Genomic DNA, 19,165 nt, shown 5'->3' with positions numbered 1-19,165 from the left:
GGCAAAATGAATAGAGACCTATGTTTAGGAACAAATAATGGAAAACGTAAAAAAAAAAAAAAAAAAAAAAAAATTAGATCAGGCACAAGTTGGGTTCAGACCCATGAGAGGAATAGAAACACTGCTACTTTCAATATGGGATGACGTAAAAACCAACGCAGATTCCAACATAAACTTAAACTAGGTACTATCTGTTCTCTCGGCAGCCTTTGACACAGTCAACTACAACATCCTTGTCAAAAGACTAGAAGACATAGGGATTGGCAACATAGCACTCCTTTGCATAAATAAGGTTCTGTCCTGAAGAACAGAGACAATATGACTAGCACCATTCGAATGTGCATCCTGGAACTCCACATGTGTAGTCCCACAAGAGTCTTCACTATCACCACTATTGATCAACATCTACAGTGCTCCCCTAATCAGCCTCATCAAAAAACACGGCCTCATCTGCTACAATTACGCAGACGACAACCAGGTTCAAAATCACTTTGAAGAGGAGGAACCCACACTAACAAATTGTCTCATAGAGCTTTACCAATAACCTGAAAATGAATTCAGACAAAACGGAAGTAATGATCGCACCCAACAACAAGGGACATATCCCATGGCCCAAAGAATTGGGAACCCCACCTGAACCATTCAAAGTAGTCAAAAACCTTGGAATCCTAATGGACAACGAGCTAATGCTAGAACCACAAGTCAAAGCGATAATCAAAAAATGCTTCTTCCGTCTGCACTAAAGGATACTACCCTTCTTTTCTTTCACACACAGAACACTTGCCATGATCTCCCTCATATTAAGAATAGACTACGCCAACAGCATTTACCTCGGAATGCCGGAATACTTGCAGTGGAAACTACAACACATTCAAAATGCAGCTGCGATACATCTCCTCAAACTCTCCTGTAGAGACCACATCACACCAGCGCTGAGAATGCTACATTGGGTCCAAGTCCAAAAAAGAATCACCTTCAAAACAATGTACATAACACACAGAGCAATTCACAGCGAAGGAGCAGAATTCATAAAAAAGAAAATCACCATCTACAAATGTTAAGAAACTCAAGGTGGCAACAGTAAAGACAGACGCAAGTGATCACAGTTGAAGGGTGTTTATAAAACTGTATATGCGGGTTGGAAAAATGCCTAATCTAAATCTTAAGATAGGAGCAAGCTACACCCATCAAAATAATAATAATAATAAGGCAGTCCTAGTGGCGTCTCGTCAAAATAAAGGGCCTATAGTAAGAAAAACCTATTGCCAATCCTTACACTAAATACAAACAAAGAGTGTGGGATTGGATTCACCGGAAAGAAAGAAGTGATAAGAAACAATAAGTCGGGATGCTGTAGTCGGGGTCTTCCTTCCCCACTTTTTGAGCACGGGACAAGGCACGACTCCAGAGCACAGCAAGCGCTCAAGCTTTCCCAGCATGAAACTACAGTTCTGCTCTCAAATATCAGGACCTTTGTTGGTTAAGTCTCTTTTCTATAGAAAGTATCTTGCCTCCGAGGACCTGATAATTTCCAAACAATAAACAAAAGTTCCTTTCTGCTTGTATGTTGGATGATGCCTTTTCACACCTGTATCCACCTCTTCCAGGTTTAGACCCTTCTTGAGTGTTAGCTTCCCTCTGTCGCTTTAACTACGGCTTTCAACACCATCTCCTCTGTGACATTCACAAATCTTAATGTCTTTTTAAACAGTTGAATGTGGACAACCCTCTGCCGGGGCATCACTCTTGTCAACATACTATCAGGACTTTTGGCTTCGCCCCCTCTTTATCAGTATCCCTCCGTCGGGTTCACTCTTGCCAACTTTTTCAATCACACCATTCCTTGAACAGTTCTTATGGTGCAGGATTAATTTCTCTTAGCTTCTCGATCATCTGTCGGTCAAAGACTTTCGACTGTACAGAGGATTTTACTAGACCCCTGTATGACCACTTTGACCATCTTCTCGCCTTTCCCAAGACCTTCTAGTAACAGTAGTTTCAACAATACAGTAATCACCTGGAGTTTCCCGAGTGAGTACCCACGTGGTGCCTGATTCCTCTGTAGCTGGTTTTCCCCTCTGTCATATAAACAGTTCTTTATACTTTTCTTCAATTAGCCAATTGCTACTTTCGTTCAACACAGTTCGGTTTCTTATCGGCTTTCCACTCAAATTAATGGCTGTGATGAACCGCTTGGCTTTCCTTGTCCCAGGAAGTGAGCAGACTGGGGCCGTCAAACACAGATATGCGAACCCACCCAATGAGAGACCACTCACAGAGCCAGGATATGTTATGCTTTGCCCCTATATGAGAGGCGACGCCTAATATATTATATATATATATTATACACGGAAGTAGGGCGCTCCCGTACACTAAGTAAGTCCGAACCCAGGGACTTGTCAACAAGGCACGCTAGGAACATAGGTATACCCTGTTAAAGGGCATAAACCCTACTGAGGGTTAATTATTGTGGGGGCTAGCCATATCATGCCTTCAGCATACCGGGTATTAGTGTAAGCAGGCCTTACTTGGCCTCAGCGGAGCTGGGAACTGCCGGTAAATGGCAGGATTGGGGGGGTCACAGTGAAGCACCCAACCGGGGAGCGCAGTATTTTGGGGGGGTGGCATAATGTAAGTCTTAAAAATGAGCGTACTCTTGCACACAAATGTATAGCTGAGGGTAAGAAATGTGTTGCATCTAACTGTAGTAAAAAAAAGCAAAAAAACTCCCCATTCTGCATACTCGTCCGCAAACACTGAACTGAACACAACCATACCTCTAACGCACCACAAACCGCATGCACTTCACAACACCCAACCCAACATGAAACCAAACAAGTCACAATCATAACCTCAACATCACATGATGGCTACCAACCGAAAATGCACCAGCACTCGGTGACTTGTTAATCCGAACTGAAGCTACCAACAGCACATTAAAGCTCTCTTGCTTCTCTCCCTCTTTGCCCCACTAACAACCCCCCCACAAACCTCCTTCCATTGCAGATCTACCAGAGCACCAAGAGTTCACGAAAGTGGCAACAGTGCCCAGTTCAAGATCCCTATAACATTAACCGCTGTCATCCTCTGCGCATTCCGATGAGAATTGATTGCGCTCAGTCGGAAGGGCAGGTCTTCCAACTTAACCTCATCAGCCTAAACCATCATGCTTGGCTATGAGCAATGCCAGAGGTTAAGAACATTCTAAAGCTTCCAGCCATCACCTCTACTGTTTTGTCTTCGTCACCCGAAGTGGGCCAGGTGTGCCCAGACGTGTGCCATGTGCCTGCTGGGCCTAGAGACCCAAGCTGCGCCTCACTGATGACACTCAATAAGCCAGAAACATGTCTGGGGATGCTTGCTGTCTCGTGCAGAGGGGATTTGACCTAGCAGTTTGGGCTGCCCTATTTGGGGTGGGACCCCGCCTAATTTGCATGTGGTCTTTTCCCTTCTGTACTGGCTTGGCAGGCGAAGAACGATGGTTTGGAGGGTTGCCCAGAGCAATGCCCGAGGTTAAGATTATTTCTAAACCTTTCACACATCACCTCTTCTGTTTTTGCTTAGATAGGAGTGGGATTTGTCAGACAACGCCCTTGATGTGCTCCTTTCAGCTAGGAAGCCTGCTGCAAAATCCATTTATGCCTGTAGGCAGCGTAAATGTACAATTTGGTGCAAGGAGGGGATCTGGATCCTTTATCATGTCCATTATCCCCCTGTGTTGGATTTTCTGCCGACTGGCACTGTGAAGGGTTGCTTTACTGCTATTTCGTTTTCATTTCAAGATGTCCTTGGGATAGGACTTGTTCTTCACAATCCTCACTGTTATGCAGTTCTTGCAGAGTTTGTGTATCCAGTTTCTGCCTTGCCAGTTTGCGGTTCCGGCGTGGGATTTTAATTTGTTTGCCATTTCTTATGGGTGCTCCGTTTGAGTGCCTCAGTTCCTGTTCTATTAGATTACTCAGCCTTAAGGCGAGTCCCCGGGCGACGGAGATTGATATCAAAGATGAGCAATCTGTGGGAGGAATATCCATTTGAAAGAACATTACAGAGGGCTAAGTAATTTGTTCTTTGTATTCCAGATGGAGTGGGAAGTTGAATAGAAGCGTGCTAGTCCTAGTCTGGCATACTGGCACTGAAGGCAAGATCTTCTTTATGGGTCACTACTGAGGAGGGACATATCCCAAGCTCGTTCGAAATTAACCGCTTTGGGAGGGGAAATCTAGCGAACGAGATCGGCAAAACAATCGGCCCTCTTCTGTGTGGAAGGCATCGCTCTCTATTCAATACAAATTACATAACTTCAAACTGTTAAGCAGGTGGCAATATCACCCCTGAAATTGTCCAAAATGTTTGGTGGTACCTAACCCGCTCTGTTGTCGAGGATGCAGGGCAATGGGAGCCTACTGGGAGTGTCCATTGGTGCAATCCAATCTTAGCATGGATTAAAGACATGAAGGGGATTGCAGACAAATGATGTCCTTTTTTTATTCTTTTTGGCACACGAGAAGATGGGCACACAACCAGCCCCCTGTCACATATGGCATGCAATTTATTCTTAGCGCATGGGTCTTTGTTTTTATACACTGGAAGCATCTGTATCTCCTGACTCAACTAGAATGGGTAAGAAATGCAAAAGAAATGTATGACATGGTGACATTACTGCAAGAGAACCCACAGAGCTTTAATTGTGAATTGTCTCTCTTCTTGGAGAAGTACTAGTTAGTAGCAAGTGAACCCATCTTAGATTAGCCCCCAGGCAGTTATCTGCAGCCTTTTATGGGAGATTGGAGCACAATCCCCTATAACTGCAGTTCTGGAGCATGGCGAATTGACATTCACTAATTTTTGCTTAATTGCATACATGACTTTTGGTTATACGGTTTTAATCTGGGGTGGGGTGGATTGACAGGGGAAATATAAGGGAGTAAATAAATGTAAGACAATATGTATATAAGTGTAAAGTGAGTTATTTGTTCTGTGTAATCACAATCTGCTCTTAACCACTAGACATGTGTAATGGGCTTCCTTAAAGAGGTGTTAACTTGAGGTTAACCTTGTGCTGTTAGATAGTGTTATGGTTTTAAATATGCTATGATTGTCAAACAATAAAAAAGTAATACAACTTTATTGCAAAAATGTTTGGTTTTAGATTCTAAAAAGAGTACTCTTTCAGCCTTTACGATTCTCTTTTCCAATTTGCCCAAAACTTCTCTGAGAAAAAAGCCCCAAAAGCTCTGATGTTTATTATCCATCTTGGAGAGTCCGTTCCTCGATTATTTCCCAATCTTAGAATTCAGACGATGGGGCCTTTTTCCCCCATTGTATGCCAAAGAAGCTTGTCAAGGCAAATATCAAGTTATCTCAAAGGCATAAAGCCTGCAGTCAACACCCTATAGGCAAATCTGAGGCATATAAAATGGAGGTAGACTAACAATACACCAGCAAACGAACCTGAGCAGTACCAAATGAGTATAAGCAAAATCCTCTTGCTAACACACCACCAGCAGTAGGCCATGGCCTGACTGGCCGCTTTGGCTTTGCCTTGGTCAGTCTAGTTAAGCTCCTGGATCCACCTGGAGGCGACACTCTCCTCTTCTTCAGCACTGCAAACAAGCAGGACTGACGAATAAGCAGTCGGGCTGCCCGCCACTGCCTTACTCTCTATTTTCTGAATGGTGTCAGAAATATGGCTCATGAGAATAAAACGTAAAATACTTTCACAAATAATGTAATTGAAAGGAAGGACTAGAAGTACAGACAGTGATTCTAATTGTTCAGAATGGGGAATATCCCACATTGCCTGAAACTGTTTATTTAATAAGTCAAATACAGGCTCAGACTGTCCTTTAGGGCAGAAGGGCAATGCTCAAACCAAAAATGAAAATGGTAGTGTGTGCCTGTTGTGTTTTTTTTTTTTTTTTTTTTTTATCAAAGTGGGCCACTTTTCTGGCTTGTTTTGGCCAGTTTGTTACTTCACCATGCGGCTAGTAGTTTTGGCCTGTATTACTGAATAAATATTCTTTAAAATGCACAATTTGCTTTACGTTTTATTAAATACCTCCCCCTTGGTTACTAATCCGTCTTTCACAAAAAGAATGAATTGCCGTTTGCAACGGTTGGCCATTTTTTCATTGTTACCCGAGCCAATTTTATGCCCCACTTGGACCCGGGTCATATATTAACATACAGGAAAAATCTCTTTTCCTTTAAAATACCTTTAAAGTACATTTTCGCCAAAGAACCAGTATAACAATAATGAAACAAATGTTTCTCCTGCATAAGTATGTTCACTACATTAATAGGGGGCATACCCTACCACCCTCTCTACTTAACAGGTGGAATGTAGCAAAAACAAAACAAAGGGATAATTTGAGCCGTTGGCAGAGTCTGAGTTTCTGAATTCCTTTCGGGACACATTGGCTTTCTCACACATGGAATTGGGAAACAAATGTTAATACTCTACATTTGATGGTTCTGAAGCAACAGGATTATGTTTGAGAACTAAAAGCACATGTTATGATTCAGAGAACTATTTGTGCTTAGTGACAAAATAAGGAGAAATATGAATAAAACATGTTAGACAAGGTGTTGGGATATTCTCCCTATATACTGTGGCAAATGACCATCTCCAAATATTCACAAACAAAATGTTCAATTTTAAAAGAAAAATATTTATATTATTGTATAATGCTTCCTTATTACTTTTTGGATATCGGTCAGCCTCCAGTTGCTAGCACCTTTGTGGCCTCCTTTGTTTTTTAGCTCCATCTTGGAGTCCTTTATGCTTGTCATTTCTTGTGGACGATCTAGCTTTTTGATCAGTGTCCCCACGCAATACTCTTTGTAATCAGTAGCTTGTTAATGAGGCTTACTTTAGTAGGTACTTTACAATGCTTTGTTCCCATCCACCAGGACACTTAGTAATGCAGCACCCTTTCTTATTTGATTTCTGTCTTCAGTCTGTATTTAAGGGTCCCTCACGGGTATGTTTTCATGACCATTAGCTCTGCCTGTGTGGTCCTGTGGTAGGGAAAGGGGGAAGACAGATTTCTTCCTTTCTTACATTGACTCCTTACTCAGGTCAACTTAAACATGAAGTACATTACTATTATGTCCCATCCTCTTTCCTCCATACTGCATGTGCGTCCCTTCCAACAGGTGGGAGAAAGAACCTTTTTCACCAGAAAAACCTTCTTCCCGTTTAAATTTAGAGGCACGCTGGGGTGCGGCCCTAGGAGCATGCACTACCCTCACTCCGCCAACCGGCGCCACTCCCCAGTCCCCTTTTCTGCGTCGACGGGAACAGGCCGATTTCACCAGCGCTCCTGGGTTTGGCCCTGCCATGTAATTCCACGCACTCTTCCCCGGATTCTTCTATCTTTTTGTCTTTGTCATTCAGGTACTTGGTCCTCTGGCGTCACGCTCCTCCCCGGCGCATGTCAACTTCAGCAGACTTCAGCCGGTGTCCAGCCTCCTAGGGGCTCTTCCCTACTTCTGACCCCCACGCTCTTTGACTCTGCTGCCTTGGCCCTGGCCACGGCTGGGTAGGTTGTACCGCGTGCGATGCACTGACTCCACGTGCACTGCAGAACAGGCTAGCTAGGTGGAGGGAGCTCTTCCAAAGTCAGCCTCCAGAGGACTTGAAGAAGTTTGTCAAACGGAGATCGAGGCCCAAAGGAGGGCTACTATTTTCCATCGCACCCCTTAAGGGCGACACCTTCACAAGGAAACGCCCAATAGGGAGGAATCTCTCGGGTTCTTGTTTCAGCACGTGCACCAAGGCTAGTCCAGCTACCGGCCTCGCAGCCGAGGGTTCATCAGATCCTTCCGGTATCAGTGCTGAGGGACTGCAAGGTTCTTTTACCGGGGGTACACCCCGAGGGGCTACGCCCTAGTACCGTCTCTATGTTCGATGGGACATCTGCACGCAGCACTGCTGGCGACATTGCCAAGGGCAATACACCTCCAAGGCCTAGACGTGAGCTGTCAAGTAGGCCTCATGCTCAACACCAAGAGTTTTGAAGGAGGCTGGGCTCAGGGAGCCATGCACCACGACTTTGGCACGCAGCTCGACAAAAAGGCTGCCGCGCCAGACAACATGACCGCTCGTCCGAGGCCACTCCTAGGAACACAGCTGGCGGGTGAACGAGTTTCAAGGTGGGACTGGTGTCAACCAGATAGATGGCCTACAGTTTATCCATCAGCAGCTTCTCCCCTGCAACCTAGACAGAGCGCTCCGGCCCCAGCAACCCCCAGCCACTTCGTCAATATCTCCTGCCTCCTCAGACAGGTTCTTCAAAAGGTTCTTGGCGCTGATGCGAACCCCCCAGATGGGGTCCATCCTACGGGAGGCTGTTGGGGACTTGCTCCCTCCGGTCACTCCACCGGTGCCCATAGTCCTTCCATCCATGGCTCCGGAGCCACAGGCCCCAGTGCAGCCCCGCTGCCCCTGCCGGCTCCTTAGATTCTGGCTACCCTGCCTCCCACAGCACAGGCGGTCCCGCACCAGCCTCTGCAGCAGCCTACGGCTCCGGTCTCCACACCACAGCCCACGGCACCCAGCACCCCTCCACCCGCTCCCAACCTTCTAGACACTGTGGTGGACACAGACGAGGAGGAGGACCCTGACACGCCGTCGTCAGCAAAGGCCTTCCATGACAGGCTTACCGGTTTGGCAGAATATTTGGGCCTTCCTCAACTCGAGATAGAGCAGCCTGAGGAGGGGGTCTTGGCAGAAGTCCTCCCCTTAATACCCCCTACCAAAACAGTGTTCCTGATACAGAAGGACGTCGTGTCACTGGCCAAGAAATGGTGGCTCAAGCCACACTAGGCCCAACCTGTCAATCGGCGCCTTGATGCCCTGAAGTATAGACAGATGGAGGGGTATACACTCTTGTGGTCGGCGCACCCTCAACCCCACTCTTCGGTGATCGCTGCGGCGTCACTCTACTCTAAGCCTCAGTCGTCCTCAGCCACCTTGTCCTCGGTGCTGCTAGGCCAATGCGGATGCCAGGCTAGCAGCCGCTAACCAGAAACTTTGGTGGGAAATAGCAGACTTCCTGCTGGAACTTCTGGTGCAGAGCCAGGCACGCTTCAAGGCAGGTCTAGGAGTAGCCAGGCTGGTAGCACAGGACATCATGGAGTCCACTGTGTCCTACATCGATACCTCTGGCCAGGCCATCTGCATCGCCACGGACATGAGAAGGACGGCCTGGCTTCGGGCTACTAAGTTTAACCCTGACGTCCGGGATCGCATATTGGACCTTCTGTTTGAGGGTAGCAACCTATTTCACTCTGACTGCGAAATCTTTATCCTGACGGATGCCACACCCAAAGCATACAACCAGTCGCATCAACGCTCCGACAAGGGGCGGGCATTCGGCGGGTTCCGGGGGTTCCAGGAACGGAGGTCGAGACAATCTGACCGCTTGCCGAGTCAGCACCGGCGCAAACAACAAAAATGTGCGTTTCTGGTGCCAGAACTTTGCGTACCCCTGGATCCTATCTGTAGTATCCACGGGGTACCACCTACCGATACCTCCCTCCTCCCCTCCACTCCCACAGATTGGAACGGCAACTCTGTTGGCGGGGATCCGGTCGCTCGTTGAGAACCAGGCAGTGGAAGAAGTACCAGCCTCCCAGAGAGGGATTAGGCTTATATTCCAGGATTTTTGCCATACAGAAGAAGAACCAGGCTGGCCTGAGAGTTGTTGGACCTATCCACCCTCAACCTCTCCCTCCCGCTTTAGAAATTCAAGATGGTTACACCAGCACTCATTGCAGAGACACTGGACAGGGGAGACTGGACGTGCTCCCTGGATCTGAAGAACGCCTACTTACACATCCCAATTTGGCAGCCACATCCCTCCTTCCTATGCTTCAGGATCATGGGCTGTCATTTCCAGTACAAGGTGCTACCTTTTGGCCTCACTTCAGCCCCCAGGGTATTCACCAGACTCATGAATGCGGTGGCAGCCCTACTCGGGGCCCAGGGCCACCATGTCTTCCGGTACCTGGACGACTGGCTCGTCAGGGCAAGATCCCCAGAGGGATTTACCCAAACTTCCTCCGTGCTTATGAACACGCTCCACGACCTGGGGTTTACTATCAACCTCAAGAAGTCTCAACTGTATCCCACGCAGAGCCTCATCTTCCTGGGCCTCATCTAGGACACGTGCTCGAGAAGGTGTTTCCCTCGGAGGACAAGATTACGGCCATCAAAAGGGCCACTTTGCACTTCCTTAGCAGGGCGGTGACCTTGGCTTGGTGGTACCAACACTTGATGGGTATCATGGCAGCGGTCCTCTGGCCATGCCACACACGACTCAGGCTGAGGAGATTAAAGCTGCACTTTGCAGCCTTGTGGAATCAGGAGAGCGGCTCACAAGCAGAGCTGGTCAGCATACCGCCTTCTCTCCACTCGGACCTCACGTGGTGGTCCAGGGACTGCAACCTGCGGAGGGCAAGCCCTTCCGGCAACCGCCCTCGCTGGTCATCATCACGACAGACTCCTCCCTAGCGGGCTGTGGAGCCACTCTGGACAGCCACAGCATCCATGGAGTCTGGACCTGGCAGGAGCAGGAGTCTCGTATCAACTGGCTGGAGCTCAGGGCCATCTGGTTATCCCCCAGAGCCTTCCTTCCGCTCATTGGGGGCAGGCCCGTCCTCATCCAGATCGACAACTCCACCAGCATGTACTGTGCCAACAAGCAGGGGGTTACCAGGTCCCCTCCGCTGTGCAACCTAGCGGTCAGCATGTGGGAATGGGCCCTGGAAAACATCTACCTCACGGCCGTCCACCTCCCAGGGGAAGCCAACTTGGAAGCGGACCGGCTCAGCAGACTGGGAGCAGACAATTACGAGTGGCAATTGAACTACTAGGTTATGCAGGAGGTCTTCAACACATGGGGCCATCCGCAGGTGGATCTATTTGCTTCCTGCAAGAACAGGAAGTGCCATCAGTACGCGTCTTGGCAGGGACAGGCCCCGGCTCCCTGGGTGATGCTTTGCAGATTTAATCGGAATGCAGGACAGCCTATGCCTTTCCTCCCACATCCCTGATCACCAGGGTACTCTGCAAGATAACGGAAGCTTGTCACGTCAGCATCATCTTGATAGCTCCTTGGTGGCAGGCGAGACCGTGGTTCTCTGAACTGCTCAGCCTCACGGACAGACCACCTATTCACCTTCCGCTGGGTCCAGCACACCACTGGTCCCAGTAGGGCTGCAGGGTTCTCCACCCCGCTCCTCGGAAGTTAGCCCTTGCAGCGTGATTCCTGAGCAGATCACCCTTAAGGACCTGTGACTATCACGGGCTAACCTGTAGATCATACAGGACGCTAGGAGCAAGGACACAAGGAGCCAACATAGGAGTAAATGGAGCAGGTTCTTTCACTGGGAGGACTCTAAGGAGATCAACCCCCGACGTGCACGCTGGACGATGTGCTCTCCTTCTTGGCACACCTTGCGCACTCAGTCATACAGGTGGACACATGTTGCACTTATCTGGCAACCATAGGGGCCTATAGAAATTCGAAGGAGGTGGTCTTCTCTTCCAACCCGATAGTCAAGAAACATCTTGCGGGCTTGTCCAGGCTTTACCCGCCCATCAAGAAGCCAATCCCTGTGCGGGACCTCAAAGTTGTGTTGGTAGCCTTGGCACAGAAGCCATTCGAGTCAATGGCATCTGCGGATATCAGACTGGTCACCATTAAGACAGCTCTGTCAGTAGGACTCACCTCTGCTCGCAGAGTCAACGAGATCCAGGCTCTGGTGGCAACAGAACCCCATACCACTTTCCACAGGGATAAGGTGGTCCTGCGGACTCACCGAGCGTTCCTACCTCCACTTTCCATCTGAACGAGGAAATAGTCTTATCTACATTCTTCCCTTATCCCAACGATGATGCTTGGAGGGTCTTGCACTGTCTGGATGTCAGACGCTCTCTGAAAGTCTATCTGGACAGGACCAAGGACTTCCGCAAGTCAAATGCACTTTTTGTCACCTTTGGGGGCTCCAGACATGGTTATCCGGCATCCAAGGCTTCTCTTTGCACGGTGGATGGTTGCGGCCGTCAAAGAGGCCTATGAGGGGCAGCACAAGCTGCTGCCAGCCAACATGCACGCTCACACGGTCATAGCAAAGGCCACGGCCATCGCATTCCAGCAGCAGCCATAAGCAGGGCTGCTACCTGGGCCCACCCCTTTGGCTTTCTGTAAGCATTTCTGTTTGGACGCCGGCTCGAAGTCAGACACGGCCTTCGGACATCGGGTTCTAAGGAACTCCGACCATCCTCCCACCTAATAATACTGGTGTCATTAGGCAGTGTTAAATATTGACGACGCATCAATGGGGACTGAGGAGTGGCGCTGGTGGGCAGAGTCAGGGTAGTACATGCTCCCTCGGCCGCGCCTCTAAATTTAAAGGGGAGAAGGTTTTTGTGGTGAAAAAGGTTGTGTCTCCCATCGCTTGCAAGGGACGCCCATGTAGTATTGAGGAAATGGGACTAAGAGTACCATAGTCACTAGGGTGAGTAACTTCTAATTTCTAAAGCATATAAGGATTATCTTGCCAATGAATCACTGTTACAGGTAAGTTTGTTTGCATTCAGTTAATTTGTCACAAGTGGTTAGGGCCTTCTTTTATCAAAAGGTACATCACCATAGCAGGTCCCTCCTAAACAGATGAACAGTAGCAACACGTCTTTCTCTTTTTACCATTCACTGTTTTTTTTTTTTTATTTAATCCGCTATTTTAAATAATATTTTAACTTTTACTTTTGCAGTATAAGTTTGGCTTTTGTCATTCTTCTGTTGCAGTCTTAGTGTTTTGAACTTTAAGGTAATAATGTTTGCTTTTGACCAAAGATTTGCATGGTGATTTGCTTGACTTTATTTGCACAAGTATACACTTTGAACAATCTTTTTGCTGCCATATCAACTTTGCAACAAAATATTTTATAAAATTACAATATTTTCTAATATATTCTTGTTTTTATATAAATATAGGGCCGGTACTTGGGCAAGCGGAACATCACGACTCCTGGGCTCGACTAAAACACAAACATGCGCTTTACAATTCTTACTCATTTGAAGAATCTGATTTTGAGCTTTGTAAGACCCTCGGACTTCACACACTCATTGAAAATATGGTTGGCTTTGTGAGCGGAAATGTGGGTAACACATCTGGATTCAAGGAGCTAGAGGAGAGTATGTCCACTAATCCACAGGCCTGCATCATTGCAATGGAGCAGCAACAACAGAGAGCAGAGGTTGGTTACCTGAGAATATTGTGTTCTGAAATTGTCATTTTGATTAAATGTATTGTTACAAAGTCCCCTGCCTTAATCTTGTGGTTTCTAGTGGGAGTGACCAAGGAGGCTGGTTACCTCCCCTAGCTGGTGGATGATAACCCTGTAAGTGGAATGGGGAGAGGTCCCCCTGCTAACACCCTCTGGAGAGGGACCTCGGCCGGTGGCGTAAGAGGGACGTCGGCTGGGAGAGGGACCTCAGCAGGTGGCGGAAGAGGGAGCTCAGCCTGTGGCGGTAGGGAACTATTTGGAGGTGACAGGAAGAAGACTGGAAAGAGACATTGGGAGGTGACCAGAAGAACGAGGAGAAAGCACAAAGGACTAGCAAGGTTGTAGCTAGTGGGGGCAGGATGTAACAAGGGCAATCATTGCCCAAAGCAGATATAAGGATTAGTTCCTGATCTGAAGGTGTTGAACTCAGTGGGAGGAAAAGCACACGTGTCGCATCAAGTAGATGAGGCCCAGTGGAAGTGCGTGTAGTAGAGATTTGAGAAGAGGGTAGAAATCTGGACCAGAGGAAAGGAAGTCTTAAGCTCCTCTGCGGAAACTGGGTGACGAATACCCAAATGGCCCTATCACAAAGGGAAACTCCACCTGTGTGCCTAGAACTTGTGGTATAGCGATAGCTGATGTTTACCAGAGCTGCAAGGAGATTGGAGGTGGTCAGATCCTACCATCAATAAGCCAGAGCATGGACTCTGGGAGAACATTCTAGAGACTGTAAGCAACAAGCTAGTACCCTGAAATATGGTTAATCTTAAGGAGTCTTTAAAGATGCAAACCTTGTTCTTTTGTCGAATAGGAAAGTTGAGGACTTCTAAGAGGTACTCTAAAAGGTCTCTGTCTCTTTCTCTTTATCTCGTGTCAGAAATCGATTTTTTTGTTTTCCTTTTGCAAACTTTGGAATTCTCCTACACGTTTAGTTGCGTTCTTGTTGTCCTGACCTATGTTTGCCAACAGAGACTTTAGATACAGTCTCATTGAAGACTGCAACTGCATTTGCAGTATGTTTGCCTGAATGTGCCCCATTTTGGCACTAGGTGAGTCCCGTCCACCATGTAGTGTTTCAGAATCAAAAGCAGGTGGCAGCTGTGTACTTTCATTTTGGTTGCTTCACAGTGTAGCCTTTTAATTACATTAGTAGCCATTTGCTCGCTGAAAAGGAGAAAAATGAGTATCTAGTAGTTTGAGTCATGTGACCCGGCCCTTTTCTTTTTTAATCCTTCTGTTCATTAACGCAGGAGCAACCATTTTGTGTTCCCTCTGCTTATTAGTTCTATGTACTGTATATCATCTGATTTACTGTGGTTGCTAATGGGTTTATTGAGTTTCTTTCTGCAAGCTTGAGAATGCCAGCCACCAACTAAGTATCAGGTAGAATCAACATAGCGACCAGGCTGCTTCTTGTTCTAGCTTTGCATGCTTTTCTCAAAATGGCTTTATACACATTGCTCGTTCGTTAATTCCCCATAACTCACGAGCCACATTCTGTTATGCTTTCCCCTTTTCAATCTCCCCCTGTAGTGGAATCCTCCAGTTAGCAAAGGGTCTTAAGGACAGGGTCTAACATCAGGTGGCTTTAGGAACTATTTGCCCAAGTTCCAGCATGCAATATTTCTTGTCTTGGTCTGCTTCTCATTTTGCTCTATGCACTTTTCCTTCATGTTACAGCATACCTTGCTTCTTCCTTGGAAGAGCTTTCTCGTTTGGCATTAGGATCCATCTCCCTGGATTCCAACCAGCAACTGTTCTAGATTCATTCACTTTTCTGCAGTTGTCCCTCAAATTAATTTCTTGTTTACCTCTGGGCTTGGTGTTTAAGTTCCACTACACAACACTTCTTTTAAGTTGCTTTCATGCTTGCCTCTAGGAACCTTCCTTCAAGGTCTGGCATACAGAGCTCACCTTTGAATCACACTTTCCGTCCACTTTAGAAACCTTCCCTCTAGGTTACAGCCAACAGATGTTCTATGTTACTTTCTCATAAGGCTTCATGTTGTTTGGCCTATGACATTTCTGCTTCATCTGATGGTCTTACCCACTCTTCTCTCTCTTCACAAACCTCTTATCCAGATTTGGTTCCACTCTTCTTGCTCCTGGTCTGGTCACTCACTTATTTCCGCACCTAGAACTCCTCCACTTGCTCTGCCTGGTTCCAGTGTCTAGCATTCCACTTCTCGCTCTTGGCTTTTTGCTGGTATTCTGCTCTCCTTTTTTGGGTGGGGTACTACTCATTAAGAGCTCTGTGTTCGGCATCCATTTCACAGCTCCTCAGCATGTCCTGGAGTCTCTAACAATCTCTTTGAATCCGCTACTCTGCAGCTCCAATTGGACTCTCCTGCTTCCCCCAAAAAGCATCCGCTCTCCATTTTCTATTATGCGGTCACTTAACATGGACAGTAGAGAGTGAAATCGCCCAGTATTAAGTTCCCAACTTGATGTCCCAGAGGGCACATCACCACACTCAGCACTAAAATTGAAGAATGTGGGATTCCTCCTTACCCAAAACAGAAAGGTGAGGGGGAAAATGTACCAGCAAAGAAAAGGTCATATTGATCCATGGACACACACAGAGCACATAACTGGCAGTGTAAAAAAGATAATTGGTGTAGCCTTCTGGTAAAAAAATGCTATCAAGATAGGTTGAGGTTAATTCCTTGCTCATCCTCACTGACCATCTATTGGGAGAATAGAAATACCATGGGCTATGAATCCTGCATAGGTGTTATGAAGCCAAGGTGTTTGCACTCCCTACATGATGCGACTCCCCATTTTGCTGATTGTCCAGAGAATTAATACATTGAATGGCACTGTGTCAAATAGATTACCATACTGTACTAAAAGTGTTGAGACAATAGTGCACTTTCTTTTAGCCTGTCCACTGTACCTTCACCACTGAAGGACACGCTTGAGACCAATGTTTTTGCTATTCAGGATTGCCACAATAGGCAAAGTCCTAGCCTTTTGTAGAAGGACCATTCATGTGAATGTATTTGCGGTAGCAAAATATGTAATGGATCATTGTTGAAAAACAACCCTTTTGCCCAAAACAAAGCTACTCTTGCTAGACACGAGAGCCTACAGATTTGAAATTTAAAAAAGCCAAACATGTCTTCCATAGCTCCTGCATCTCTAATGCAAACCACTGTAAAGAACTTCACAAGATCATCTGAGTTAAAGACCCCCCTCTGCTCTTCCTCTCCATCACCTGTTTCCCAAGCATTACTTCAACATAGCAATTGAAAGGAACCTCCCCAATCCACTCTATTCGAGGGGATTGGGTACTCCGACGTATTCCATGTCTGACAGTAATCACCACAGCTGTGCTGCTTCGGAAAATCTTTCGGCTCCTGCGTCAATGTCGTCAATACGCTGTCCTCGAGGGCCTCCTTCGGGCCGACGTCACCGGATGTTATAGGTAGGACGCACGACGCCCGTAGCCTTAGTTCGGTTTTTTCTGCGAACGTGTCCGCTTCAGAGATCTCGGCGCGCCTCAGTTCTTCTGGTTTCTGTTCTTTCAGTTCCTCGAACCTGTTCGTTTGTGAAGATCCATGATGGTCTTTGTCGTCTTCTACCCCGCGGCTGGGTTTTAAGAAGTGTCGGGACTGCGGGTCCAAGATGTCGTTGACTGACTCGCACAACGCCTGCCTCTGGTGCCTCGGTGAGGACCACGACACGGATGATTGTGTAAACTGCCAGTCGCTGACGTCGAAGGCCTTGTGGGAGCTTAAGAAGAAGCTTTCTGTTGGTAAAGTGGCCAAGCCTCGGAAGTCGAGATCCACTGGGCTTTTGACTGACTATTCTCTGCATCGTCGTTGTCAGTCTGGGGAGGTCTCGGTCCCAGAGTAGGTCCTGCCATTCCTCTGCCTCTTCGAGGCACTCGTGGAAGCGCCATCACCGGTCGCCTTCCTCGTCCGAGGACTCCGCCCGTCGGCGGGTTGCTTGTCCCAACAAGCATTCCACTCCTGCCGAATGTGATTCATTTCGGCAGGAGATGATGGCGATTTTTCAGTCGCAGGGCACCGGTCCGTCCGCGCCATCGAAAGACGCCGGCCGTGACCGTGCTAGAGACATCACTTGCATGCCTTTGGGCTCCAGCAGTCGTCGCGATCACCGGGCACCTTCAAGGTCCCGGTCGGACAAGGATGGTCGCTCTAGACATGCCTGTTCCAGGTCCTGGTCCACGACGCCCTCGAGACAGTCGGAGCCTGTGAGGTCTTCGAAGAAGAAGACATCAATGTCATCGAGGGACTCTCTAGAGGCTCTGCCTCAGAGGAAGCCGTTGACGCCATTGCGCGCCCAGGCTGTCGAAAGACACGCTCGGGGCTCCGCCCTCGAGGACTGTGTTGAAGCAGTCGGTGCCACTCTCAACGTCAACGCTGATTCCATCAACGCCTTTCGAGGCTGTTTTGTCGGAGGTTCCCTGTGGCATAGTGGACCCCCTAGAAAGGGTCTGGCCAAGGCTAAAAATGTCTTTGTCCCTTTTTCTGCGCCCTCATTCCAGCCTCTGGATTATATTTCTGAGGTAGATGAAGGATCTGAGGAAGGGATGGTTCCTGATGCGGTTCCAGACGAGATTTTGTCTGGTGATAGCCAGATTGAAGACCTGCGTCATTCGTTGCACGACGCCAGTGGTCTGGACACCTTTCCGGAGGTGGAGTTCTGTAGGCCTGAGCCTGGCACCCATGCCGAGTCCTTGTACCGGTGCCTTATTTCGAGGGTAACGGAATACTTGGGGTGGTCTGCGCCACCAGTGGATTTTCTGCAGGATGACCTGACGGATATCCTCGACCAAGGTCCACCAACTGACCCGTTACTGCCATTCCATATGGCCTTGTAAAGAAGGGTGGCAGCGGCTTGGACTGCCCCGGAGAGTCTCCCGGCAGTGAGCAAGTCTTTGCCACGAAAATACCGTCCAGCCAGTAGCGACCCCTGCTACTTGACCATGCACCCCAATCCGGAGAGTTTGGTGGTGCAGGCGGCTACGGCCCCAGCAAAGCAGGCGTCGTACCCTACCATCCCTCCTGATAAGGACGACAAGCATTTTGATGGCTGGGCGAAGAAAGTGTTTTCTAAAGTGGGTATGGCTTTACTGGCAGCCAACTCTGTGTGTGCCTTGTCACGTTTCACGCACACTCTGTGGAACTGTATTTCGTTAGCGGCTGATCATACTCCCGAAGAGGAGGAACGGGATGGTTATCTTGCTATTGTGCAGGATGGCAAGGATGCCATGTGTGAGTCTGTTCAGTCGGGTCTGGACATGGCAGATTGTGCCAGCCGGTCCATGGCGGCAAGCACCGTAATATGCAGGTTTGCGTAGTTGCGGAAGTCAGGGTTTGCTCCTGATGTGCAAGCCCGGCTCCGCAACATGCCCTTTGATGGTGAAAATCTTTGCAGACCTTCAAAGCTGCAGCGAAGTCATTGATCGCTGCAGTTCGCCAACCTCTGCCTTTTTGTCATGATCTCTGCTTCCAAAAGGTCAGGGTTTTCCCAACTCCCTTGGAAGCAGATCCATAACCCAGGTTCCGAGTGCCAACCAGTCCCAATTGGGACCTTTTATTTATGAGCCTGGTGCCAGTGGCACCAGGCTCATAAATATGCCCAGTCCCAGCGCTGGAAGCGCCGGGCTCATAATGCTTGGGTGGATTTACCTTCAGCAGACCATGCTGCTTACTTGCCTGCCAGTTGAGCCTCTGATCCTCTTCTGTTTGGAACTACTTTTCCTGTTGGGTGGGGCTGGAGCCACTCCCTAGATTCAGAACACTGGAACTCTTCTGGAAGGCAGGAACTCTTTTCTTACCAGGAACTCTTTTCTTACTTAGGCGTGGCTGTGGAAGGAGACACCTAAGCACTACA

General features: G+C 48.0%; 1 protein-coding gene across 10 annotated transcripts in view; it reads left to right on the top strand.

Moving 5' to 3' along the window:
• Nucleotides 1–19,165, top strand: part of HERC1 (HECT and RLD domain containing E3 ubiquitin protein ligase family member 1) — a 3,379,312-nt gene that overhangs the window by 1,044,766 nt on the left and 2,315,381 nt on the right. For all 10 annotated transcript variants that reach the window (XM_069624399.1, XM_069624403.1, XM_069624396.1 and 7 more), the window contains exon 26: nt 13,008–13,270. In XM_069624399.1, coding sequence (XP_069480500.1) covers nt 13,008–13,270 — 263 coding nt within the window. The remainder of the gene's footprint in view (nt 1–13,007; nt 13,271–19,165) is intronic.

The sequence above is a fragment of the Ambystoma mexicanum genome, chromosome 11, assembly GCF_040938575.1.
Source record: "Ambystoma mexicanum isolate Mex_15411 chromosome 11, UKY_AmexF1_1, whole genome shotgun sequence".
Classification (NCBI taxonomy): Eukaryota; Metazoa; Chordata; class Amphibia; order Caudata; family Ambystomatidae; genus Ambystoma; species Ambystoma mexicanum.
The sequence above is the reverse complement of the archived record's forward strand: the minus strand, read 5'-3'. Positions and strand labels throughout refer to the sequence as shown.